Source organism: Siniperca chuatsi, linkage group LG1, assembly GCF_020085105.1.
Source record: "Siniperca chuatsi isolate FFG_IHB_CAS linkage group LG1, ASM2008510v1, whole genome shotgun sequence".
NCBI classification, from domain to species: domain Eukaryota; kingdom Metazoa; phylum Chordata; class Actinopteri; order Centrarchiformes; family Sinipercidae; genus Siniperca; species Siniperca chuatsi.
The window spans coordinates 16254770-16280450 of record NC_058042.1 but is presented as its reverse complement, the minus strand read 5'-3'; the positions used below and the strand labels follow the sequence as shown (position 1 = coordinate 16280450).

The window sequence follows — 25681 nt, the reverse complement described above, 5'->3', positions numbered from 1 at the left end:
ATGAGGGGGAGGCCCAGGCTTGGTGGGAGAGTTTCTTCTCATGGACTTGCACATGACCAAATGAAGGAATGGTATTTATCTTGGCACCATAACAGGAGAGGCAGAGCTGCTGCTGAATGTACAGTAGGTGTCAACAGGATAGAGCAGGAATGCAGATGAGGAGGACCAGACACACATTTGCATGTATACCAGTTGACTTAAGTGTGAAACCCTGAAAATGAAGGAGTGTTGCTGTGTGGAGTCATGACAAAGGAATTTAACAGAAGCCAGAGGGCCAGCTGACGTGTCGCTGTGTCACAGTTCAGAGACCAAAACTGTTCAGGCAGTCAAGCCTTTTGTTTATCACAGTACGGTGTCCTTAAATGGCCCACAATGTGTAAATACCAGTGGTAAACAGGGGCAAGATTTCAGTTTTCTGTACACATTGCAACTTTTTAAGTGGTGGAAAAGTATTCAGATCCTACTACACTGAAAACAGCAATCCCACAATGTCAAAATACTCCATTACAAGTAAAGTTACTGCTCTGAAAAAGTCATCAACACACATTGGCTTATGGAGCACTGGGGACTACAAAAAATAGTATTGCTTGATGAAATGTGTCTTTATTATAGACAGGCCATATTAGCATGTTATGATGTATTTGGTCTACAAATGTGGACTTCAGTGGATCCACTCCCTAAATTTCGATGCAGCTTGTGTGTTATCAAAGCTAATTCCTTTAAGGTTGGTCATTGGTCCACCTCCACCCCTACATTTACAGAACAGAGAATAACAAAGACAACCAGACTAATTAGTTAATACTGTAGTAGCGTTGGGTATTTCCTTTTGTGTCTAAGTGTTAGTCCACTTTGTCTGGGTAAATTTCCTTAATTTTTGTGTCTAAGTGTTAGTCCACTTTGTCTCCACATCAGAAGATGCCCTCAAGAGCCTGTGCTCTTAATTCTCATATCAAACTGGGCAACATAAAGGATTGCTATCTGCCCAGTTGATAGATTTCAAACTGTGAGCTTCAAATCTTCTATCAGCAGTTTCTTGCTGTGTAAATTCATACATCAGAAGATGCCCTCAAGATGTTGAACAGCTGTATTTTAATGTCAGGAAACAAAGCTAATGCTAATATTCTGATGATGAACTTGAGCAGTACAGCAGCCCATTTCTGCCCTGTGGCAGTGTGGCTTTACCCTTTAAAGTTTGCTGAAAATACTAAAAATCCTCTACTCGTGTCCAGTAAATGTTGAATTTATCACTCATCACGTCATTGAACAGGCATTTGCATGTTTTGATTTTGATGTTTGTGCTGTGGAAACCACCAATCAGGAGAAACACGAATGATTACACAGAATCATTACAATCACCAAGGCTTTAAAGTAATAATCAAGTCAGGAAATGAACCCTGAAATCTGCTCTGTATATATTGCTGGCACATAGTTTTTACAGTCTTTCCTCCACCACTTTTTGTGTGTGTGTGTGTGTGTGTGTGAAACAGATTACCAGAGGCTGATGACAGTGGCAGAGAGCATCACAGCCTTAATGTTCCCCTTCCAGTGGCAGCATGTGTACGTTCCCATTCTGCCCGCTTCCCTCCTCCACTTCCTGGATGCTCCTGTGCCATATCTCATGGGCCTCCACTCTAATGGACAGGATGACCGCACCAAGCTAGAGCTGCCACAGGAGGTACAAACACAGACCTGTACTGAGTTTAAACTTTCTTCATTTGGTTTATTTTATTTCTTGCAATAAAATAACTGCTAGGTCATTTTATGGCTGCATTGATGTTGGCTTTTGAAATGGTTGTAAGCTGCTGCAATTCACTGTTGTAGGATGTTCACATTAGTCTGTAGTGTACTGAACGGTGTGAACAGTACCGTAGATCCTCCTACATCTATTTGTCCCACAACCTTGGCCTCTGCACACTTGTGCTTGCTTTTGTCTGTTGCTATATCCCTAATAAGCAGGTTTATTATTGTCATTCTGCATAGGTAAGGCCTTTGTACTGCTGACACAAACCACAGAGGACAGTTTTTCTTCTTCTCAATCCTCTTTGAAGTATCTAGTTACTCTGGATATTTTGAACCTAGGTCTTTTTATATTATTAACGTGCACAGTGCCCTCAATGTACAGGGTTATTTCAAGGTTAGTTACTGCTCTCAGTAAGTCTTTTTGTTTCCCGTATTATACCCAGACAGACAGACATTAAGTGTAATGTGCTGTCAGACATGTCAGGTAAACCAGGAGGTTGAACCTATTTTTTTTATGGATTAGGCTCAATATCTATGTTTTTCATACTTAATTATTTGTTCCTTTTCTTCTTCCAGGCTAACTTGTGTTTTGTGGACATCGACAACCACTTCCTTGAACTGCCAGAGGAGTTGCCCCAGTTTCCCAACAAACTAGAGTTCATCCAGGAGATCTCAGAGGTGCTCATATCCTTTGGTGTGTCTCCAGAGGGAAATATTAACTCCAGCGACAGCCAGGCCAAGTACCGGGGCTTCCGATCTGTTGATATGGTCTCTGACAAGCGTAACGGCAACCTAGCCTCGCCCCTCAACTCCTACCTGCTGAGGGAGAATGAGACTATCGCCAGGCTGCAGGCTCTGGTCAAGAGGACAGGTGTCAGCCTGGAGAAGGTGAGAAATGATGTCATCTCATGAGTAAAAACAGGCTGCACAAATAATCATGTATCATATATTGTCTCCATATTGTCTCCATATTGTCCCAAAACAAAATGAAATAGTGACTGTAGATACAAAAAGTGCAATTATGACAATTATGTAATAAAGAAGATTCATTATTGTACCAAGACTGATCATTTAAATAATAATTGTGATCTCAGTATTAGCCAGTTAGGTCATCAGGATTTCCATAACCATGCAGTCTAAAATAGAATACAGATGTATATATTATTAGCAGCTGAAAATTAATTTGAATTTTTAAGGCACGATCAATTAGAAATAAAATGTAATGACTTGACGGTAAAAAAATAGACCTGGTTGTACCTGGAATTTTAAAACACATTAGTTGAATAATACTTTGAGTTTCAATAATTAATACATTCAATGCAAAATCAGCCTTGCAAATATAGTTTATATTCAGCAGGTTCATAGCAATGCAAATACATTTCCAGCTGGAATTAATGTCTTATAAATGATGTAGTGGGCCAAAGGTATGAAAAGGGATGGGACAAAAATCAATATTACTGCATGAACTGAAAAAATACAAAGGTTCATTGCATCAATTTGTTATTACCGTCATTTATTGCAGTAAGGGACAATAAACAAAAGGGGGTGCCCCTTCTATGTTACACTGTGGACTGGATACATGTTTTGTCAGTACAGACAGAAAAGGAGAAAACGGACGTTGTTTACATTTTATGATTTTTCATTTAAAAAAAAGTGTTTTTAAAATGGAAAACAAATGTTTTTAAGTTGTTTTCATCGTTAAGGTATGTTTTGATATTTAATTATGAAGATCGTCATCATATTTAACAAGTTAATATGACATATTTTTTTCCAAAATAATCGTATTGAAGAGATTCCTCCGTAACTGTCCTCCCATCAGTGTTTTGAGCATCATGTTAATAGAACAGGTAGCTAATACAGTGCCACCCACAGCAGTGTGGAGTCTTGAAGAACATCGACTCCAGTTGCCTTTGAAATGCTGCCGGTCGATGTCTCACAGCCTAGATGACAGAAACCCTTCATAGACACTGACGTCAATAGATGTAGTTTGCATCTGCACCGTCTCATTTCCATTTGGCTTGAGTGGCTCACAAACAGTATGATGAAATACTCACTGGATGATTAGCTGCTAATTAGAGAAAGTCTCTGTATGTGCAGCCTAATAAGCTTATGCACTTGTGGCTTTACATGAATGGATTAGCTCATCGTCTGTGTATAGTTTACCAGCTACGAGGTCCGACCTCACTTATGATAATTCTTATCTAAACTCACTGCTGAGCACAAGGCAGTATTTGATCAATTCTTGGGTTGTGTCATTGGATTACGACTGTATTTAACATCCGGTGGTAGGCCTGCTCTGTGTTATTTTAGCCCCCCTACTGCTTGCATCTGTCCAGCTGACCTACTGACATGCTCAAAAAAGAACTTTTTGTCGTAAATCAAAACAGATGTCCTTGACCTCCTTTCTCATAACCCCGCTGCTGCTACATCAGCAGCCTGTAATACCAGTCAGATAAGATAAAAATATCCACCGTTCTGCTTCTTTTCTTCATCGGGCTCTCACACGCTTTCCCCCTTTTTTTTCTCTCCTTTCTTTATTTTGGTATTTTTCCTGTGTGTGTGTGTGTGTGTGTGTGTGTGTGTGTGTGTTAATGAATGCTTGTGCACATCAGCTGGAGGTGAGAGAGGATGCCAGCAGCAATAAGGACGTGCGGTTTCAGTGTGATGAGGAGGAGCTGAAGATGCACCAACTCAACATCCAGGTGCGCGAGGTCTTCGCCAACCGATTCACTCAGATGTTCGCAGATTACGAGGTGTTTGTCATCCAGCCGAGCCAGGACAAAGAGTCCTGGTTCACCAATCGAGACCAGATGCAGAACTTTGACAAGGTAAAGTGCTATAGATAGTTTGTTAATAGCATAGTTGAGTGAAGGGTATTATTTTTCTATAGTATATGACATTGACTTCCACCTTTATAAATTTGTGTGTGTGTGTGTGCAGGCCTCCTTCCTGTCTGACCAGCCAGAGCCCTACCTGCCCTTCCTGTCACGTTTTCTGGAGACGCAGATGTTTGCCTCCTTTATCGATATTAAGATCCTGTGTCACGATGATGAGGAGAAGGAGCACACGCTGAGGGTGTTTGACTCCCGAGTGGATAAGATTCGCATGCTGAACGTCCGCACGCCCACACTGCGCACCTCGATGTACCAGAAATGCACAAACATTGAAGAAGCAGGTGAGGGGGAAAAAAAGAGCAGTCTTGAAAATCCTTGAAAAGCTTTGTGGATTTCAGAAAAATAAAAAAAGGCTTTGGAAAGTTTTTGACCATAATTGGATTGCTTTCAAAGCACCAAATGTTGTAGTCAAATGTATCAATATGCCTTTGCTCTCTATCCTGGGATAAACACCTCATCCTGAGGAAAGCCACAGGTTTTAGTTTGACAATGAATAGCTTCACCATAGTATCTCAGCCTAAGACAGTAAAAAATGGATCTCTGTAATGTTTAATTATGACTCTGTGTAAAGCCAAAAGTTTGCAATTTAAAGTTTTGTGAATGTAATTAAAGAAGACCTTAAAAGTCCTATAAAACTCCTTTTAATTTGAAGTCCAAATGAGTTTGGTCACAAAAGAATTTGAAGGTGTGAACATCTGACAGACTTGGAGATTTGCTCTCTTTAGTTAACTGACTGGTGATTGCTGTCTTGTTTGCAGACAACCTGCTTAAAAAGCGATATGAAAAAGCAGATTTTTGCGCACTGGGACCTCATGCCGTTGGGCTCGAGAACGACAAGACTCACCTCCGTAATATTTGCTCTCGTTACCCCAAACATACCTGGGTGGCAGCTCTCTGAATGTGTGTGCAATGCATTACGTTAGGCACACTCACAGAGGATGGATGGGCTTCACTTAAATTCAGAACACACTGTACAGGAAACCTTCTAGTTTGAAGATGCAGGAAGATTGTTTTTTAAAACACAATGTATTTTAAATAAAACACATTTAGCATCTTCAAACTAGAAGGTTACCACTGTAAATGTAAGATTCCTCTGTGAGACCCTTTATGCATTGCATAAATGTCAGTTTTTACAAAGGTAGTTATTAATTAAAAGCACTATCACTGATCTTTATGGTGGTGATCTGATAACTTGCACCATGCAGGTGAATGGGTGATAATAAATTCTTTTCAGGAAATCAAATCTTTGTACCTGTGAATCACAGCTTCAATTGTCTTTCAGTCAATTTGTGGGTTCTGTACTTTTTCACCATTTTCGTGCTACATATTTCATCTTGTGCATATGTTACATTTTCTGTTCATCTATTTAGGTCTATTGTATTTATCTAAACTCATGGGTGCTTTTGTTAACACAACCCATGTGTGGGTGGGTTGTTAATCAGACATCAGAAAAGCACTGTCTAATGCTGCATTCATGCAGGACTCTGATGTGGTTCCTGTAAAGAAAAAGATCCTTTATTCTGTCACTTCTTTTGGTTCTGTGGGTGTTTGGGAGGAAATGTCTTTTTTCGATTTTGACTTGCTCTCTTTCTTCTGTTTAATAAAAGATAACTTAGAGGTTCTTTGTCATAGTTATGGTGGTTTCTCAACACAATTAGCTACAGAAAATATGAGAATCTTAGTCCGATGATTGGTGAGAGGATGAAAATAGAAAATTACGTGGTTTCTAATTATGGGATATTTCAATATATATTCATCTCTTTTTATTGATATTTCATTTGTATAAATGGCAAGGATATTTCTTTTTGTGATGGTTATGGGATTCTTTGACATAACATATTTACCAGGTAAAATCAGAATGCGACATTTCTGATAATCATCCTTAAAATTCCTCCCTTACCAATCCTTAATGACTAATTGTTGGAGTAAACGCTTAGACAACATGCAGAATTCAGACCCGAAGATCTCGTGAATTGTAATTGTTAATATTTTGATTTTGCCCAAACCCGAAGACATGTTGTTGTGCCAAGGACACTTAACCACTCACATGTTGACAATGAAAGCGCTTTGATTTGGGCAAATTAGCAAGATGAAAATAATGAATGCATCCTGTAATCTCACTGCCTCCCACGTCTCCTCCACAGAGAAAGCCATTGAGATGAGAGTCGCCAAGATAGACCACACTGCCCTGCACCCCCACCTGCTGGACATGAAGATCGGTCAGGGGCGGTACGAGCAGGGCTTCTTCCCCCGACTGCAGTCTGACGTGCTCTCCACTGGGCCCACCAGCAACAAGTGAATATTTCATATTATTGTCACATCAAAAATTGTACTGTAATTTATATTTATTTGAAATAAACCTTCGATATCTATATTCAATCTGAGCTTGAAGGCTGTTTTACGATGTCTCTCTATAAAGCTGATCAAAGGTGTGTTGTTTCGTGTTACAGGTGGACCAAGAGGAGCGCTCCTGCCCAGTGGAGGAGGAGGGATCGACAGAAGCAGCACGCTGAGCACCTTTATTTAGACAACGACCAGAGAGAGGTGAGAGGTCGCCGCAGTGTTTTCTGTTCTCAGCTCTTTCACACAGATTGACTGCCTGAGCTTTGTTGTCTTTGTTCATTTTGCATGACCTGTTCTCTGTTTGCTGTATTTTGACTTCGCTCTTACCATCTTGTCTGCTCTCACACTTCTGGTCACTGTCTCCCTTCACTGTCTCTTTTTGTCTTTCTCCGCCTCTCTTGCACTCATGCTCGCACACTCTCAGCATGCAGAGTGTTTGTTTCCGGAGCTGCAGCTCCTGCTGTTTCTTGACTACTACTGGCTCTCGCAGTCCTTCAAGCCCTGTCTAAAGTCGGTGACTGTGGACGTGGTATGTGTTGGTAGTTTGTGAGGCCTTTAGCTTTACTACTGGGACCACATGACCTGTCCACCCATGTGGTCTTTTCCTCCCTCTGCTTCCTTCATCTCCAGCAGCTGAGCTTTATCTGATAATCCATGTCACTTCCTAAGGCATGTCATGTTCGGGGATACAGATGAAGTGTGTTTTCAAGCAAAAAATCATGTTTATCAAAACAAGTCAAAGTTCTAAGAGCAAATTTTTCATTAGCTTATATTTTTCACTATTTAACTTTTGTGAGTTTCGCTGCTTATATGGGGTACTGCTTTAATATCTTGAAGGCTGAAGGCTGGATATTTACCACCGTAATCGTACAGCAGTTTGTTTCAGTGTCACTTCAGAGTCTCTAAAGTCCAAGTAGTGAATGTCTGGCACCTTAAATTACATTTAGGTTACTCTAGTATTCCTTGTTCCTCTGTGGTAACCTTCACCAGTGACGTGAGCCCATCAGAAAGCTGAGTTGATTTCTCTGTTTCCTTTTGTGGTTAGCTGATTGATGACTGAATTCTCTCTGTTTTTTATTAGAAGTACATCCAGGAAGCCAGGAACTTGGGCACGACCATCAGACAGCCCAAGCTGTCCAACCTGTCGCCTTCTGTCATCGCTCAGACCAACTGGAAATTTGTTGAAGGATTGCTGAAGGAGTGCAGGAATAAGGTCTGTGTATGACTGTGCTCTAGTTGATTAGTTTTGCACTGTTTGCTGTGATCTCTGCTGCACCACATTATTTCAGTTGAAAATAAGTTTACATTTTTATACATGTATAAATATTTTAGCATTAGGCTGGTTTTATACAAAGCAATTTAGAGTGAGTTCTGCAGTGGAATAAAGTTAGCAGAGAATCCCAATCATTTGGAGTTATGGCCAATTTACTAATGTGTATATTTAGTTTTTTATTATTAATCATTTTGAACGTTTTACTCATTTTAAAGATACAAATGTTATGAAAGTTACTGCTGTTTTGGCAAAGAAAGATATGATTAAAAACCAGTTAATTAATTTGAAAAACTATTTCCTGGTTGAAGCTTAAATTTCGGTATTTGGTTAATAACAGTGAGCAGGACATAATGTAATCACAAAGGACGATTCACTGAAGTAACAATAAAACAGGAAAACATTGCAAACACCAAGTGAAGGCTTTGTGTTTACCTAGATCAGTCTTCTGTTTGTAAGTTATATTTCCTGCTGCACATAAATGAATATCAGAACGTGGCTAGTCTGAAGAGCACAAAATACAAATCCAAAATGATTATTTTGATTGCTTTGTCACCAGAACTACGAGTAACAACATCGTCTGTGTTTATCTGTTTGTTTCTCTGCAGACCAAGCGCATGCTGGTAGAGAAGATGGGTCGGGAGGCTGTGGAGTTGGGTCACGGAGAGGTCAGCATCACCGGTGTTGAGGAGAACACTCTGATTGCGAGCCTCTGTGACCTGCTGGAGAGGATCTGGAGCCACGGGCTGCAGGTTAAACAGGTCAGGAAAAAACAAAATCACCGCAATCACCATTTCACACGAGCTGCTGGTGGACACACAGTACTCTCAGAGCAAATAATGGCATGTTTTCTCTTTCAGGGTAAATCTGCCTTGTGGTCCCACCTGCTGCACTATCAGGAGAGCAAAGAGAAGAAAAATGCAACTCCAGGTGGTTTGGGACCTCCAGGTAAATGCTGAAATCAGTTCACTTGATGAATGAAATTAATTAACAAATTAGGAATTGCCTTAAGTCCTTTTTCCCTCCACACCAGGTTTCATTCATGACGCTGAGAGACGCAAATCTGATGGAGGTGGATCGGCCATGCCCCCTCTTAAAGTCTCCCTGATCCAGGACATGAGGTGAGGAGGACTGGAGGTTATTTAGATGGGAGTTCAATAAAGGGATGAAGTCTCGGTTGATTTCATCCAGTGTACCCAAAGCTGGTTTACAAATGTATTTGCTGCTGGTCAGTATTAAAAGAAAGTAAGACTGCCCCCTTGTGGCAGACTGTCAAACAATTACACTACGTGGAGTTTTCTAAGTTGTCATGATAATCTATTATGTAAGTGGGGTCTGTGGATCTTCAGGGGTTCCTCAAGGGATTTTCAGGGAGTCAAAATGAGTAATAATTTAAAGTTATCCCAATTAAATCATGTATAAAACTGACTGTTGGTCAGGTTTACATTCTTGCACTAGTGACTTCACACATACAGGCAATACAAACAACAATCAACAACAAATTTTCCCCTCAGACAAAATGCAGTTTGTGACATTTCTGTGGCATTGTGGCAGTTCTGACATTAGTTATTCAAAAAACAAAAACCTCAAGTGATTCTGCTGAAATGTCCTCTTTAGCTGACATTATTTTTCTCAGATTACTTTACGTATTATGAGCTCAATATTTTATAATAATCTAATAATAGGTTTATTTATGTAGCACTGATGAAAATCAGCGAAGTGCTTTACAAAGGGCAAGCATAGAGAAATAAAATAAACCAACCAAATAGTAAGAACAATGAACAAAATAAAATACCAGATACACATACATATGGACACATACATTCCCACATAAATATACAGTACTACAGTACATATATACATTTACATACACACATAACCTCACACACATGCACGTTTGCCAGATTAAAAAATGATTATAAGAAATTCTTTTTAAGTGAGTTTTTAAGAGCGACTTAAAAGAAGATACAGATTTTGAGATTTTGCAAGTCTGAGATTCTCTGAGAAGCTGTGTCCCCTTTTTTATTAGTATTTAGTATTTTTGGGCACTTTTGCCTTTATTAGATAATAGACAGTGAGATATGTGACTGGAAATGTGGGGAAAGAGAGAGAAGGTGACATGCAGCGAAAGTCTTGAACTGGTGACACCGTAATTAACATGACCACCATCCCAACCCTTAGGCCAACCTGGTGCCCCGTTTTGCTCAAAATGTTTTACTCTAGTATATTTATATTAATAAAACACTAAACCTTTCAATGATCCTGAGAGCTCCCGCAGTAAACCTGCACGCTTAAACACTCACTTGTGTGTGTGCGTGTGTGCGTGCGCGTGTGTGTGTGTGATGGCAGCCATCACTGCTGTCATATTATTTACCGTACCCAGACAGAGTTGAGGAGTGAGGGCTTGTGTTGCGGGAAGGAGGCGCAGAGTGAGTCTGTGGAACAGCACGTTACTTCCAGCCTAATTACCAGACCCCCTGACAGTCTGACTGAGAAGAGAGGAGGGGTCAGCTCAGGGCGCAAACCCTCCTCCACACTCATGTAAACGTCTGATGCCATGATCGTGAACACGCTCAGAAGCAACCATCAGCCTCCCTTAATAAGTTTTAATAATTGATAATATTGTCTCAACAGTAAATATGTTTCCCTAAAAATCATGAGTTGATATTACATTTACAATATTTTTAAGCTTATTAGAGATGATGGCAATACCTCATATCTGTGTTTCCTAGGTAAGAGGTAACAATAATAGTTCACATAGTAGATGTTTTCCTCTGTTGCCATGGAGATAGCGAGCGGAGAAAACTGGGTTACTTGGTGTGAGTGTGAGGATGGAGACGGGGAGGGGGTTGGATGCTAGAGGCATGAGGAGCTCTTAGCAGACGAGCTTATAGCACAGGTGGAGTGGAAGGGAATGTGTCTGGACATCAGAGGCATGATGGTGGCTCGGAGCGATGACGTGGGACCAAGTCTGTGGTTAAAAATGCCGCTACAGACGCAGGCTGAGCTGTTTCTTTGGCCATGAGATTGACTCATGGGTGGGTAATATTGGGGGAAAAGTCAGAATCATGATTAAGATTTTGAAAATGGTGATACACCATATATCTTACAAGTCAGAGTTTTTGAATGTTTTGATTATTTGAATGGCAGAAAATAATTGCCAAGAATTTTTATAATCAGTATATCATTTATCAAGCAAAAATACCAAATATACACTGGTTGCAGCTGTTCAAATGTGAGGATTTTCTGCTTTTCTCTGTTTTGTTGCTTGCTTTTCTCTGACAAGCAATTTTGTGACGTCACTTTGGGTTCTGAAAACATGTGATGGGCATTTTTCACTATTTTAAAGAATTATCGATTCATCAAAACATAACTGTTAATAGCAGCCTGAAACATTTGCTTGTTATCAGTTTAGACAACAGACTTGTGTATTACAATGTATAAATGTATTCATATCACCTTGGTGGCTCCACTGAGAGACTAAATAAAAGACACTATTTTTTTAGAATGGATCTGATTAAACGTACTTGATTGATGTATTCTGCCTGTAAAAACGTTTATTGGCCGAGTGTTTGCATTATTAAAAGTTTTGTGGTCTTTGAAACTCTCCCCCTTCAGCAGATGAATGTGAAAACAGCCTCTTAGTGTCAAACTCATGCATCATTCTGCAAGCTCAAACATCCAAGTGAAGTAACAATCTGTCCTTTTTCTTTGCAGACACATTCAGAACATCAGTGAGATCAAGACAGATGTGGGCAAAGCCAGAGCCTGGGTTCGCCTCTCTATGGAGAAGAAGCTGCTCTCCAGACACCTGAAGCAGCTGCTTTCAGACCACGAGCTTACAAAGTGAGCGAAACAACACACTGCTGTCAGTTAAAGTATTAGTTAATTACAACAATGAGTCTTACTGTGACATTGTAAAGATCACTGGGTATCTTTTCCTCCCTCTTGTATTTTCTCATCCTGACCTCCTTTCTGTGTTTGTGGGGGAATGTCTGTCTCATGTGAAATTAAGATGACGTGTGATCTACCCATTTATAATACATTACCTCTTTTGAAATTGCAAAGCATCATACTTTAGTCCACCGCCACATTAATAATTCACAGCCTTCTTCATTATTGATATCTCAGTGGTGAACTGGGTCAGGGGGATTTCACCTGGCTTCCTTTGTGACCTTACTTCCTTACGTCATTTGTTCTACTTTACATCAAACAGCACGCACTTTGTGATCCACTTGCCTTTTAAATGAACTTATCATCTGTCATGCTGCTGACACTGTTGAGGAATGTTTATGTTCTGTTAGGCAACTTAACTTATTTTAAATATAACGGAAATCATTTAATTTTGTGGGTTTAAGCATTAGTATTTGTTTTTTCCGCTTTTTCTTCCTTTTAGAAAACTGTACAAGCGATACGCCTTCCTCCGCTGTGATGATGAGAAGGAGCAGTTTCTCTATCACCTCCTCTCCTTTAATGCCGTGGATTACTTCTGTTTCACCAACGTCTTTACGACCATCAGTGAGTACTATTTTGATGCCCGACAACACTGTCAATAAACTAAGTGATTTTATTTGACGTTTTTGTTTGACATTTCTCTCCTCTCTGTCTCCCAGTGATCCCCTACCATGTGGTGGTAGTTCCCAGTAAGAAGCTGGGTGGCTCCATGTTCACAGCCAACCCTTGGGTGTGTGTTTCTGGTGAGCTGGCAGAGACCGGAGTCCTGCAGGTCCCCAGAAATACTCTGGAGATCACTTTTGAGGTTGGTGTTAATTTCTCGGATAAAGGATAACTCCACTTTATTACAACTTGGGTCTTAATTTTGTAGTGTTAGTCATCAGTTCTGTTGGTTGTGATAACAGTGAACTTGCCACATGAGCTGCTGCGATCAGGGAACACGGCGATATTGCTACAATGTAGTCAAACACGAGTGGTGTCAACTGTTTAGCCGGATTATCTAAACCACTTTATTTGAAGGTAAAACTGAAAGTAGAGAACCCAAAATGTCAAATAAATAATACCCAGTGGTGGAAGAAGTATTCAGATCTTTTACTTGAGTAAAAGTAGCAATATCACATTGTGAAAATACTCTGTTACAAGTAAAAGTCCTACATTCAAAACTTTACTTAAGTAAAAGTACAAAAGTATTAGCATTTAAGATACTTAAAGTACTAAAAGTAAAACTACTCATTATGCAGAATTATATTATTGGATTATAATTATTGATGCATTAATGTGTAAGCATCACTAATGTTGCAGCTAATTTTAAAGTACCCCTCCACTCAAAAATGTGTTTTTCTTATGTTTAAGTCCCCTAAAATGTCAGTTATATCTGTGCAAAGTTTGTCACTAGAGAGGTGTTTTCACATTCCTCTACTGAAGGGGGAGATGTTTGTACACTTCCCTAAAATCTGAGATTCAAACGTACTCCGGGCGAGCTGGATTTGGCACGTCACAAATCGAAAGCCAACCGCAATGCCACTGGCAACGAAACCTGAAACCTCCAGCACAGAACGGTCTTGTCAGTACAGAGCGAAAGTTTGCACTAAGATAGCGAAAGTTTTGACAGCAAACATGGTAGAGTGCAGTTTGTAAACCGACCCTGGAGCTTCCTTCAACTATCTACTAACATTACGTTATAACAATGTGAACACACTGTAACATCGTAGCAGATATTATTGGATGTTTCATAACCACTAACGCTGTGTCAGCCACTGCCAGTTGCAAGCTAACAAACAACATAAACAAATAAAAGATGCTAACTGATGTTTCTTCTAACTCTAGCCATATCGACGCGCTTACTCGCGGTCGGATGTATGTCTCTCACCCACATCCATGCTCTCACCGGCACCGGTCAACCTAACCCGCAGTGGTGGTGGGCGGGCCTTCATAGATCCAGAATTTTTCAATGAGGGAGAAAGAGTATCTGTGCTTCCAGCCCCTTTTCAGAGTGTTTTTTTTTTTCTTTTTATGTGGGAAAACCATGTTAAACAAAATATTAATCATAGCAGAGTATTTTTACATACTTTAAAATGTGTCTGGAGGGGAACTTTAACTGCTTTATATACTGATGGGTAGCTTAATCCATAAAAATACATCATAATATATTAGTTGATTACATTTTGTATTAATAATCTGAATCTGCAAAGTAGTTAGTAACTAAAGTAGAAGAGTAAAAGTATAAAGTAACATGAAATGGAAATACTCAAGTACTACAAATACCTCAAAACTGTACTTAAGTACGGTACTTGAGTGCATGTACTTAGTTACATTCCACCACTGATAATTCCTCGTTGCACAGAAAATTGTGCACACTAGAACAATAGGTCAAAGTTGATTTTAGATGCTGGTCTGTAAACTGTATCGGATGTTTACTACAGAGAGTTTGGACAGTAATTATACCGTTCACCATTGTTTTCTCTTCTAAAGAAGTTTAAATAATCTGGTTTGTATGATCATCTGACTGCCCAGATGACTGCTTCCTGTTGGACATGAAAAATGATGACCAAAACTATGAAAATAAGACCAATTTGTAATAAACCAGTATTATCCTATTAAATAACATTTTCGGTTTGGGTGTTTGACGTCACCATGCTTCTCTCTGTCTCTCAGTGCCAGAATCTGGGTAAGCTGACCACAGTGCAGATGGGTCACGATAACACGGGGCTCTACGCAAAGTGGCTGGTGGAGTGTGTTATGGTCCGCAACGGGATCACAGGGCACACTTACAAGTAAGCATGTGTCTTGAGAGAATATTACCCACTGTAATGTTGTTTTGACCACATGGTTCTCAAAGAAAATGAACAAAATGTGTTGTGTTGTGGTGCAGGTTTCCGTGTGGCCGGTGGTTGGGGAAGGGCGTCGATGACGGCAGCCTGGAGAGGATCCTGGTGGGAGAGCTGATGACCCCCAGCACAGAGAACGATGAAAGGATGTGTCGTACACCCCCGATGCAGCAGTCCCCAGGGATGATGAGGAGGTTTGTCACCATCTCGCCAAACAGCAAACCAAGTAAGTTACTACAAGTCATCTGTACCAACTCCTAAATAATATTGGTGTGTAGACATTTTGTTATATTCTAGCTGAGGGGAAACATTTCTCCTCTGGATTTTCCTTCTCCTTTTCTCTTCAATTAGAGATTCAGCTGTTATCTTAGAAGCACAGGACCGCAACGTTCCTCACCTTTTATTGTGCTCACTTTTCCTTGAAGTCTTGTTCTTAATACCTTCAGTGGTAAAAATTCAAATGCATGAATGAGAAAACACAATGACAAATAGATAAAACCTGTATGGGGATTTTTCCTATGCTTGTGTTGTCTTACAGCATACAGCATATTTGTTTGCCTTTTTCTTCTCAACCAGAGTTAAACACAGGTCAGATCCAGGAGGGAGTGGGAGAGGCCATCAATGGGATTGTGAAGCACTTCCACAAGCCGGAGAAGGAGGTGAGAGACGGCAGTCTAGACAGGCCCCAACATGCACTTCTATTATTCATCACAGCTTTCCGCTGTGGTGGTCCCCGAGCCCCTCAGTAACTGTGGGCTGTGTGGTAAAATTCACATTGTTAAAACATATTTCTTGCTGGTTTTTCAGACATTATTCTTGATCATTTGTTTCTGAATGATGCCTGTTATTTTTTCTGTTCTGGAGGCACTAACATAATGCACAGACGCTGATAATTATTACTTATTAAGGCACATGGAGTGATACTTGCAATTCAAAGGAGATGCCTATTGAAGTTTTTAAAAGTCTGTTTGTCTAAAATCTGTTGATTACAGGCTGTAAGAGTCAGTCATTGTGTAGTCAAAGTACAAAGGATTTCTTTTACAGGGAAATCCCCTTCACTCTTGCTCCACCTCTGTCTCTAAAATTGAAATGCACTTTGTAGTCCTGTTGTTGTGTCTGTCACCATGTAAACATATATGCTGTTGTGCTTTTTATGTCATGCATGTATGTTTTTATGTCATGTACAGTATTTCCATCAGGCCATACACCCATGATGGCCTACCTACATGCCTCTCTCATACATGTTTGTACTCTCACGCTGATAACTGCAAAATATTTCTTCCATGATCTCATAAATTAATACAACACTCAGTAAACTTAGTAACTGCTGTTATCGCTTATCATAATGATTTATTACTTGGAAATTGTTTTCTCTGGATATAAAATATGTCCTGTGAGAGACAGCCCTGTCCTAGATATTCTGCACTTAGTCCCAAACACCTTTGCTCTCTTTTTCTGCAGGATATTGGGATTAACGTTGTTGTCATTTGTGAGAAAACAATAACCTCATAATCATTTTCCTGTTTTTTGTTGTTTTTTTTGCTCTCCGCAGAGAGGCAGTCTGACCCTTCTCCTCTGTGGGGAGTATGGCCTCGTCTGGGCTCTGGAGCAAGTTTTCCAGCACGGTTTCAAATCACCCCGACTCTTTAAGAATGTCTTCATCTGGGACTTCTTGGGTAAAGACTTCATATCATTACTCCCTTATATTACTTAAGCCCTTAAAGTGATCCACCCAAAATATAAATGTTTTGACTATCAAACACCCACAGCCTGTAGACTTGAAAGGTAAAAAGTTTGCAGCAGCTTTGGTCAGCTTAAATAAAGCCAGTTACCATAAATGTTCTCGTCAAACAATACAAAAGTCTGAGCCTGGTGTGTGTTTGAAACTCCAAAGTATTCCTTCAAACAGATCTTCATATTACGGTGTAATCAATTGTTAACTGACTGATTTGTCTTTTAATTGTTTTTTTTTGTTTTTTTTGCTTTAACAGAAAAGTCACAAGTGTACTTTGAAAGTGCGGAGCAGCGGGAGGTGACTCCAGATGAAAACTGGCAAACCAGAGTGCGCCACTTCTGCCGCTTCATGCGCGCCATCAACAACACATCCAGAAACATTGGCAAGGACGGGAAGTTCCAGATGCTCGTCTGTCTGGGTGCAAGGTAGGCCGGCAGCACTCATTAACCTCCCGACACACATTTAGATGTAGTGGACATTTTAAACATTTGTCGTGTGTGAAAAGGAAGTTCAGTCTTCAGAGTGGATGCAGTGAAACTTGTGTAGTAAACCCGAGATGACTGGGGGGCTTTTAGGTAGCATCACCTAGACCCCGCCCCTCAAGCAGAGAATCTGGGTTTAAAGTCCAACATATGCTTGATGCAAGGGGTTAACGGGAGTCCCACCAAAGATGCCTACAGTACAGCTTGTGATTTATAGTTCAGTGTTGATTTCATCTGTTCAAGCTGACCAGTTGCAGCTCATGTGGTCCCCACATGGTATCTCATATAAGTATTTACATTTTTGAGGAGGCGCACGTCAGCTACGGCTACATTCATAGCCTCTGTATCTACGTCATAACCCCTTAACAAACAACCATTAATCAAGCTTAAGCCCCAGAGAAGCAAATCAGTCCTTCCTGCTGAAATGTCTTTGGTAAAGACACTGAATCCCCGACAGTTGTGGATGCACTGCTCTGTATCTGACCTGCAAGGAGTCAAGTGGAAAAAGATCTCTCCTTTGAGGATTCTTCAAGTTTCAGATATATTATTGGTTTCCTTCAGTTCTTCCTCCCTGTTGAAGAGTGTCTGTGCCTGTACAACTGTGTTTTTATCTTTTTCTATTTATGACTCCTCTATACAAAATAGTAGTTCTTCAACAATTAGTTAATTCATTGAATATTCAATCAATAAAAGATAGTTAATACATTAATTGTTTGGAAGGAAAAAAGCCAAACTTTACCTTGTTCCAGCTTCTCAAATGTGAGGATTTGCTGCTTTTTGTCTGTTTCATATAACTGCAAATTGGATATATTTGGGTTTTTGACTGTTGGTCGGACAAAACGAGTCATTTGAAGACATCACCTTAATTAACTGATAATGAAAATAATCGTTAATTGCAGCCCTACACAATAAAACACATGTTCAACAAACCTTTTGTAAAGGAAGTGATTTTTAACTCAAGTGTAATGTGGTTTCTCTTTAAAATGAGCTTTTACACTGCCACGGTTTAAAATTATTTCTAATGGAAAATTGCAACGTGCAGTATTTGCTGACAGTCTCTAGTGTTATGCTGCTGTGTTGACTCCACGTGTGTCTGTGTCGTCTTCTCTCAGGGACCATTTGCTGCATCACTGGATCGCCCTGCTCGCAGACTGTCCAATCACTGCTCAGATGTACGAGGACATTGCACTGATTAAGGACCGCTCATTGGTAAACTCTCTGATCAGAGTACTACAGACTCTGCAGGAGTTCAACATCACCCTGGAGGCTTCGCTCGTCAAAGGTGTTGGTATCTAAACTGAACCAACTCCCCACCAGTTGTACCATGAAGATCACTGGGGACCACTAAAAAGAATAACTGAACCTTTTATATGCAGGAACTGACTTGAACAAAAGACATTTTCTAGCTTATATTAAAGCTACTGTTACTTTTGCCATATATTAAGTGCAATGAGCCTTTCAAGATATGTTGTTATTTTTATCCTCAATGATGTTGCCATTAGATGTTAAAAATATGTTTTCTATTATGAACCATGATTTTCACATTATTGACCTACTTGTGCTATAATGTTTTACTGAAAGCTAAATATTTTCATTGTTATCGTGAACTGCAGACAATGGCTATATTTAAGGGAAAGTGAGGATCAAAACTGTTAATATATTTTCAGAGAAAAACAGTATTATTTTGTTAAAGTTGCTTGCTCTGTTAACTCAGATTCCTATGTCATTACGCAGAGCTTAAAGCAAATGATGTAGAAGTATGCTTTATAAGTATGTGTATGACAGGGTGGAAGATGATTCACCTACATAGAAATAAAAAGGCAGTAACATTTGGGCCTTTCCCTGAGAAATGTACCAGTATTCAGATCTTTACGTTGAATACCTTCAGCAGAGAAAATGACTCTGCTTGCATGATAATGTGGCTTAAGCCTGTATCCAGCGATGGACAGTATATTCAGTTGGATAAAGTAGAGATGCTCGACCCAGCTTTCTGTGCAAAGTGGATTACAATGACAGCCTTCATGTAAATACCTCCAACCAGCCCTTCCCCTACCATCATCCCAGCCCTAACACTACATCTGCCCACTTCTCTGAACAAAAACAGTGTGATGTGACTCCCTGTGATAAAGGATGATCTCCTGCTTCCCATGTGAGGACATGGGGATAAAAAGGACAGCTCTTTCCCCCTCCTGATTTTATCATCATGGTTTCTTGCTATGCAATATCCACGAGAGAAAATTCAACCCCCCAACTCCATATCCGGGTGTCTTGAGGTATTACCGGGCCCTCCTCCATTACATAAATTGAACTTTACTGTGCAGGAAAAGAGATTTGATATGTGAAGGACTTCTTTTCTGTGCCAACAACGTCTGGAATGACTGTGTTGTACTCGTCTGTGTACGACCCACACATGAGCATCTTGGGAGATATATATTTTTGTTTTCCAATACTGTTGTACATTTATTGACATAGCTGTGTAATGTAGTGTTTACTAAGTGAGCAACAATGTACAGTGTAAAAATATATTAAGAATAAAGCATCTGTAATACGTTAAAGTGGATTTAATTGTATTAGTTAACCACTCATTCATCAATAGATTTATATTTGCTGAATGTGCTTTCTCAACTGAGAAAACGTAGTTCACTTCAAAAAAATAGTTTCACTGGTTTCAGCTTCTTATATGTGAATATTTACTGGTTTTATTAGTCTTCATCGATAGCAAACTGAATACCTTTGGCTTCTGGACTGTTGGTTAGACAAAACAAGCAATATGAATGTGTGAACTTTGGGAAATTACATTACATTTTATAGACCAACCATTCATTAAATTATGATAATAATAATAATAAGCATATTAATCGATAATGAAAATAATTGTTAGCTAAAGCCCTAAAACTAATCTAAACTGTTTTTTGGCCAACTTTCGCTCTACATTGTATTTATTAAAAGCAAACTATTTAAAAACTACTACTACTAAGTCTAATCATGGTCACTTTTATGTCAAATAAATCATAGTTGAAAAGTAATACAACAGTGATTTGGCTGTATTAGCGTTAACAAGCTGTTGATCACTAGATTTATATTCTCTGCTGAATGTGCTTTCTCAGCTGAGAACATGTCAACAAACTCTTTCGCGCCATGTCACGTAGCTGTTTTTCTTTAAAGCCTTGGGCCAGGTGGTTTATGGGACTTTGAGTTTTAAAAAAAGGTCTTTAACAGCTGTGACGGCACAGAGTTCTCTTGCTCGTTCACTACGCCTCCCATCATTCATCTCTTCTGAAGAGTACGCGAGGATGGCAGCGATTGGTTGAATCCAGGTTCAAACTCAACGGCTGCACTCCTTATATGGTCATTGTACGCTCAGCCCTTTCATTCCGGCTTTTTATGCTAATGTCTTCTAATGTCCAGCTGTATGCATTAGTAGTAAGAGCATGCGCAGTGCTTGGAAAGAATACGGCGAAGATTCAAAGTTTTTGTTCAGTAAGTGCACTGTTATTTCTCTTGTACAGAAATTACATTTGTGAAATTTTACGGATTTGTTATGAGTAAAGAGACTGGTCGTAATGTGGTGTAATCGTAACCTGACGCGCGCGTTTCCAGTTGTTGCGAGCTAAATGTACAAAGACTAACCGACTCGACAATAGCATAACGTGGAAGTGAACGAGAGCGTGGCGTGGTAATGGTAGCAAAGTAGGCTAGCTAGCATGCTAACAGCTAACAACAATGAACCATATTTGGCGCTCTAACGCGCAAAAGTTTGATTTTAAAGAGAAGGGTGGGTTAATCGCATTTTTTATTAAAATATTGACAACATACATTAATTATACCAAGGTAATAATTGTGTGTTTTTAGACACGCGTGTTACACATAATTCAGCGAATAGCCCGGTAGCTTTTTGTTTCTTCACTTCAGAAAGCGCTGCTGCCCGCTTTTTGTTTCGAGTTGTCGCTGCAAACAAATCCACTGCTGAACAATGTCTTACATCAACTGTTTTCATTGTCTCTGTGCTAGCAAATTTGCGCAGTTTCCATTTTATTGACCAGTGTTTAAAAAAAGGCAACATTGACGTCAGTTAACGATAGTAAGACGCTGTGTTGTGGGTGAAACGTTTGTTACTCACCCAACGTTAACCGTGCGGAGTGTCTGAAAGTTTGAGAGCCTGCATCAGTTCATTCTGCATCAAATGTAACTTAGATTTGTCCTTATGTTGTGTTTCTTTGACAACACAACCAATAACATCGGGTTATAACGTTAATGTAATGTCAGTGTTGTCTGTTTTTGGGTGTTTTGGTGTTCGCGCGACTTGGCTTTAAATACCAAAGATACTTGGGTGGTGTTGCTTTAGCCAAAGGTAATTATGCTTTTTCACTTGATTGTGCACTGTAGATTGAATTCACTACTATGTAAAAGGTGGGTTTCATCCGGGATATGTTTAAAATTATGGGATAAGAATGGCTTGCTTATCTGTGTGTGTGTGTGTGTGTGTGTGTGTGTGTGTGTGCGCGTGGAGGGACCGCCCCCTTTTCAGTAGTAGAAAGCACAACTGTCTGCAGACATCCACGGTGCTTATTACGGGGACTGGGACCATTAACTTTGTTTTCCGTTTTCAGGTTTTTGCAATAACATTGACCAACAGATCAACGATGTTTGGCTTTCACAAGTCAAAGATCTACCGGAGTAACGACGGCTGTTGCATCTGCAAGACAAAGTCCTCCAGTTCACGCTTCACAGACAGCAGTCGATATGAAGAGACATTCAGGCTCTGTTTTGGGTAAAAGCCCTCATTCATGTTGTGTGTTTGTGTAGTGTTAATCTGTGTGTATGTGACTAGAGATTAATGCATCATGGTGTTAAACTTCAGCAGTGACACTTCTCTGTGTTTGTGTGCTCCATTAATTTTTTTTTGTTGTTGTTTTGTTTTTTCTTTTAAGCTTGTCAGAAGATCGTGTTGGAGACATTTGCAATGCCTGTGTGTTGCTGGTGAAGAGGTGGAAGAAGCTACCTAATGGCTCCAAGAAGAACTGGAACCATGTAAGTGATGTCTGCTTACAGTAGTGAGAATCATATTTTGTCCGGCCTCAGGCTGACTTGATGTTTTGCCTCACCTGACTCAGGTGGTGGATGCCAGAGCTGGGCCAGGCTTCAAGGTGACGAAACCCAAGAAGATCAAGAACAGTGATGGGAAGAAGAAAAGCAAGCTAAGGAAGCTTCATAAGTTAAAGAGACAAAGTAGGGTTTTATTTTTAAAAATTAACATGTATTGAGAGATTTGGCATGTATTATAAATATATTTGGAACTAGTCAGACAAGGAATGTTTGTTGTGTGTAGCATGCTCAAGAAAAAGTGCCTGATATCAGGGTCACACAAATGCAATTTCGCTCTGTGTCAATCTTGGGTTTGGTGTGGTTTTCTTCTCAGCCGTAACTAGCAGTCTGATTTTTAAAATGACTGTTTAGCAGCATCTTGTGGCTCTTTGGGTTAGGGCACGTGCTGTGTAACTGTAATGTCTTGAGGGTCTCATTGGAGCTGAAACAAAAAGCCAATTTTCAGAAAATTATTTGGCAACCATTTTTGATGATTTGAAAAATTGTTTACATTTCTTTATGTAAAGACAAAATTCCAATAAATCACTGATTTCATGCTCTTATGTGAGTATTTTATGAATTTCAACAGTTATAGGGAAATAAATCAGCGTAAATACGTTGTATTTATAAAAAGCATTTCCCAAAATATCATGACTGTTAGTAAATCCCCAACCTCATCATTGTCACTTTTGTGCCTAATAAATTGTACTTGAAAAGTAATTGTTAAAACTTTACACAACTATAGTCAGCAGATCAATTTGATGACAATGTTTTAAGTGTTTCTTTTGGTTTCCAAGCAGACTCAGATGCCCACAGCACGACCTCCAGTGTGTCGCCTGCGCAGTCCCCCAGATACAGCAACCAGTCTGACGATGGCTCAGACATCGAGTCCAAACAAAGACGCACAACTCCCTCTATCTTCTCTTTCTTGGACCGTTCGTACTGGAAAAGGCAAGCTACTGCTCTCATTGACCAGCTTTGTGTTTGACAGTGTGACTAGACAAATTCATTAAACTGTTTTGTGTCTTTTTTTTAATGTGATTTTAACTAAAAGGTCATCTTTCATCTGTTCCCCTTTTAGGCAAAAGGTGTGCTGTGGGATTGTCTACAAGGGGCGGTTTGGAGAGGTGATTATTGATCCTCGACTCTTCAAGCCCTGCTGCAGTTCCAAAAAACAGAAGACACTGGTGTCAACGCAAGTGGCCACACACCTTCCAGACACACTTCCTCCACAGCTCACAGAAGACGTGAAAGAAACCTGGTAAATGCTTTGGTTGAATCCCCCCTGTAGGGTAATCCATGGCATCCACCTGGATTTGTCTCCAGTGGCAGACCTCCCCATCTCCACTCCCCCATTGTATTGGTTAGATGTTTCTTTTCTATGTAATATTCCTTTTTATATGGGTATTTTTTTTAACTTTTGTATAGAGTTGATTTTCTTTTTTTATATAAAGCAAAAAGGAAAAAAAAAACTTATTATGGGCATTAGTATTATTTATAGGATGAGGATGAACATTTTGTTGAGACTTTGTTTCTGATTCTGAATTGCTTTTGGTTGCTTATTTTGTATTAAGTGATCAATGTTTTGTAAATATTTTGTCACTTTTTCATACATATCAAGACTGTTCTATTTTTTTCCTTTAATTTGTCAAATTGTAAGTGTGCATATGAAAGACACCAGCTATTTGTAATACCAGCTTTTTGTGTGTGTTGGAGTGCAATATTTTGTTGGCTCCATATGTGCAAATGTGTGAGGTACATGAATGACCACCAGGGATCATTAGTACAACTGTTCTCTATGAATTTAATGAGCTTTTTAATGTGTGTGTGTGTGTGTGTATAGAAGAACGAATAATCTTGCCATTTTCAAAGGTTAAGCATGCCACAAGTTTGAAACACTCCATGCATGCAGTACATTCCTCCGTCTTTTGGAATGACAAGTTATTAATTTATTTCTTTTGTACAGCCTCCAATGAAATGATGATGCATGTTGTAAAGCAAATGTTTTTAAAATTAATTTTGTAAATACAGTGTTTTGGCTCTTGGTACATCCAAACCTTTTTTAAATTACAGAATGGCAAACCACTACTTCTGTTTTAAAAAAAACAAAGTTTTTATGTGTCTGAAAGGTGCTGAAATATATACTTTTACGCTAAGCCAGTTAAGTTTTTTTAGCACATTTTCACATCTAATTTTCTCAGACGCTCTCTCTACAGGCGTGCAAAGCTGTAGCCTATGCTCTATTCAGAAATATGTGTACACTGCAGGGAAAGCGAGATGCTTAATTGTAGCATCAGTGAGCTGCAATATTCCTTGTGTGTTTGATTGCTAATGGCATAAAATGGTCAGAAGCTGAACACACAGGAAACGCATAAACTATGTTTTACGGTTACTCTACATTGTTGCCAGAAAAATGCTGTTAGCGAAAATGTGTTTGTGATTGTCATTGCTGTGTTTTATCTTCAGAAGCAATTGTCAAAGTTCAAACTATGCAGACATTTTGAATGTGAGAAGTGCTCTGGGGCTTTCTATCACTTTCACTAATATAGTGTAAAGAGATGGATCCTTATTCAACCAAATTGGCTTGTAAAAAGCATCCATTATTTCAGTAGTAATTTTCTGCTTTCCTAATCATAATTCATTATTTTCTCAAGATGGTTTTTTTTTTTGCGTGTGTATTTCATGTTAAAATAATTGCAGTTTTAGCCATGGTGCATACTGTCTCTCAAATTAATACATCAATGATAACGGTTGCTGTATTTGCTTGCTTTTATTTTATTTTTTTCGTTATTGTGACAAATCTCAAACTTAATGAACTGACAAGCAATGTTCAGTAAAGTTGCTTAGTATATAAACTTTTCTGCGGCAGGGTAGTTAAATGCTGAACATGTATTATGATTCTAATTAAAAGGAGAAATGCTGCTCCCTTTTAAAATGGGAAATAAGTTTGTTTTTGTCCTTAGGGAGTTGCCATATTGTGGTTTTTTTTTGTGAGGTACATTTTAGGGGTGTGAGATGTGCCTTAATGAATTACCTGACCTTTTCATTATGATTATCATGTAATTTATATTTATTTATTGCAAAACTTTTTTTTTTAACTAAAATTTTGATAACTGGTTTAGAGCCTTTCAGAAAGTCTGTTATTCATTTTGTGCACTTCCTTTGAACATGCAATGTAGATATTTTTTTAATGCTTTTTTGTATACTGTACCACAAAGTAGAACTGTATTGTAATAAAAAAATTAAACAGGGGAAAAAAAGTGCTTGTGAGATATATCTGCACCGGTAGGTGGCGCACAAGCGCTAAATAGCAGACAGTTTTTAATCAAAATGTGTGATCCTCTTTATCT

The 25681-nt window shown here is 39.3% G+C and overlaps 2 protein-coding genes across 11 annotated transcripts in view; both read left to right on the top strand.

The window, feature by feature from the left end:
- The window catches only part of dennd5a (DENN/MADD domain containing 5A), a 35421-nt gene extending 15620 nt beyond the window's left edge, over positions 1 to 19801 (top strand). For 2 of the 7 annotated variants that reach the window (XM_044202738.1, XM_044202817.1), the window contains 21 exons: positions 1488 to 1675; positions 2317 to 2628; positions 4353 to 4568; positions 4681 to 4915; positions 5393 to 5482; positions 6779 to 6929; positions 7085 to 7178; positions 7402 to 7506; positions 8059 to 8190; positions 8856 to 9008; positions 9108 to 9195; positions 9281 to 9368; positions 11965 to 12093; positions 12644 to 12765; positions 12861 to 13006; positions 14857 to 14975; positions 15074 to 15255; positions 15606 to 15688; positions 16582 to 16705; positions 17021 to 17189; positions 18359 to 19801. In XM_044202738.1, the coding sequence (XP_044058673.1) occupies positions 1488 to 1675; positions 2317 to 2628; positions 4353 to 4568; positions 4681 to 4915; positions 5393 to 5482; positions 6779 to 6929; positions 7085 to 7178; positions 7402 to 7506; positions 8059 to 8190; positions 8856 to 9008; positions 9108 to 9195; positions 9281 to 9368; positions 11965 to 12093; positions 12644 to 12765; positions 12861 to 13006; positions 14857 to 14975; positions 15074 to 15255; positions 15606 to 15688; positions 16582 to 16705; positions 17021 to 17189; positions 18359 to 18542 (3110 nt within the window). In that variant the 3' untranslated portion in view covers positions 18543 to 19801. The remainder of the gene's footprint in view (positions 1 to 1487; positions 1676 to 2316; positions 2629 to 4352; positions 4569 to 4680; positions 4916 to 5392; positions 5483 to 6778; positions 6930 to 7084; positions 7179 to 7401; positions 7507 to 8058; positions 8191 to 8855; positions 9009 to 9107; positions 9196 to 9280; positions 9369 to 11964; positions 12094 to 12643; positions 12766 to 12860; positions 13007 to 14856; positions 14976 to 15073; positions 15256 to 15605; positions 15689 to 16581; positions 16706 to 17020; positions 17190 to 18358) is intronic. The other 5 variants (XM_044202898.1, XM_044203076.1, XM_044203158.1 and 2 more) reach the window with 3 other exon arrangements.
- A 749-nt stretch (positions 19802 to 20550) lies between these two features.
- sinhcafl (SIN3-HDAC complex associated factor, like) lies at positions 20551 to 25583 on the top strand. Of its 4 annotated transcripts, none has more exons than XM_044203659.1 (6): positions 20551 to 20726; positions 21857 to 22017; positions 22178 to 22277; positions 22361 to 22475; positions 23129 to 23282; positions 23413 to 25583. In XM_044203659.1, exons 1-6 carry the CDS (start codon positions 20592 to 20594, stop codon positions 23594 to 23596), a joined length of 849 nt encoding a protein of 282 aa, XP_044059594.1. In that variant the 5' UTR covers positions 20551 to 20591; the 3' UTR covers positions 23597 to 25583. The 4 variants fall into 4 exon arrangements, with proteins under 4 accessions (XP_044059594.1, XP_044059682.1, XP_044059858.1 ...); XM_044203747.1 differs by having other exon boundaries at positions 20574 to 20726; positions 23132 to 23282; XM_044203923.1 differs by lacking the exon at positions 20551 to 20726 and adding an exon at positions 20759 to 21021.
- Positions 25584 to 25681: the final 98 nt, after the last annotated feature.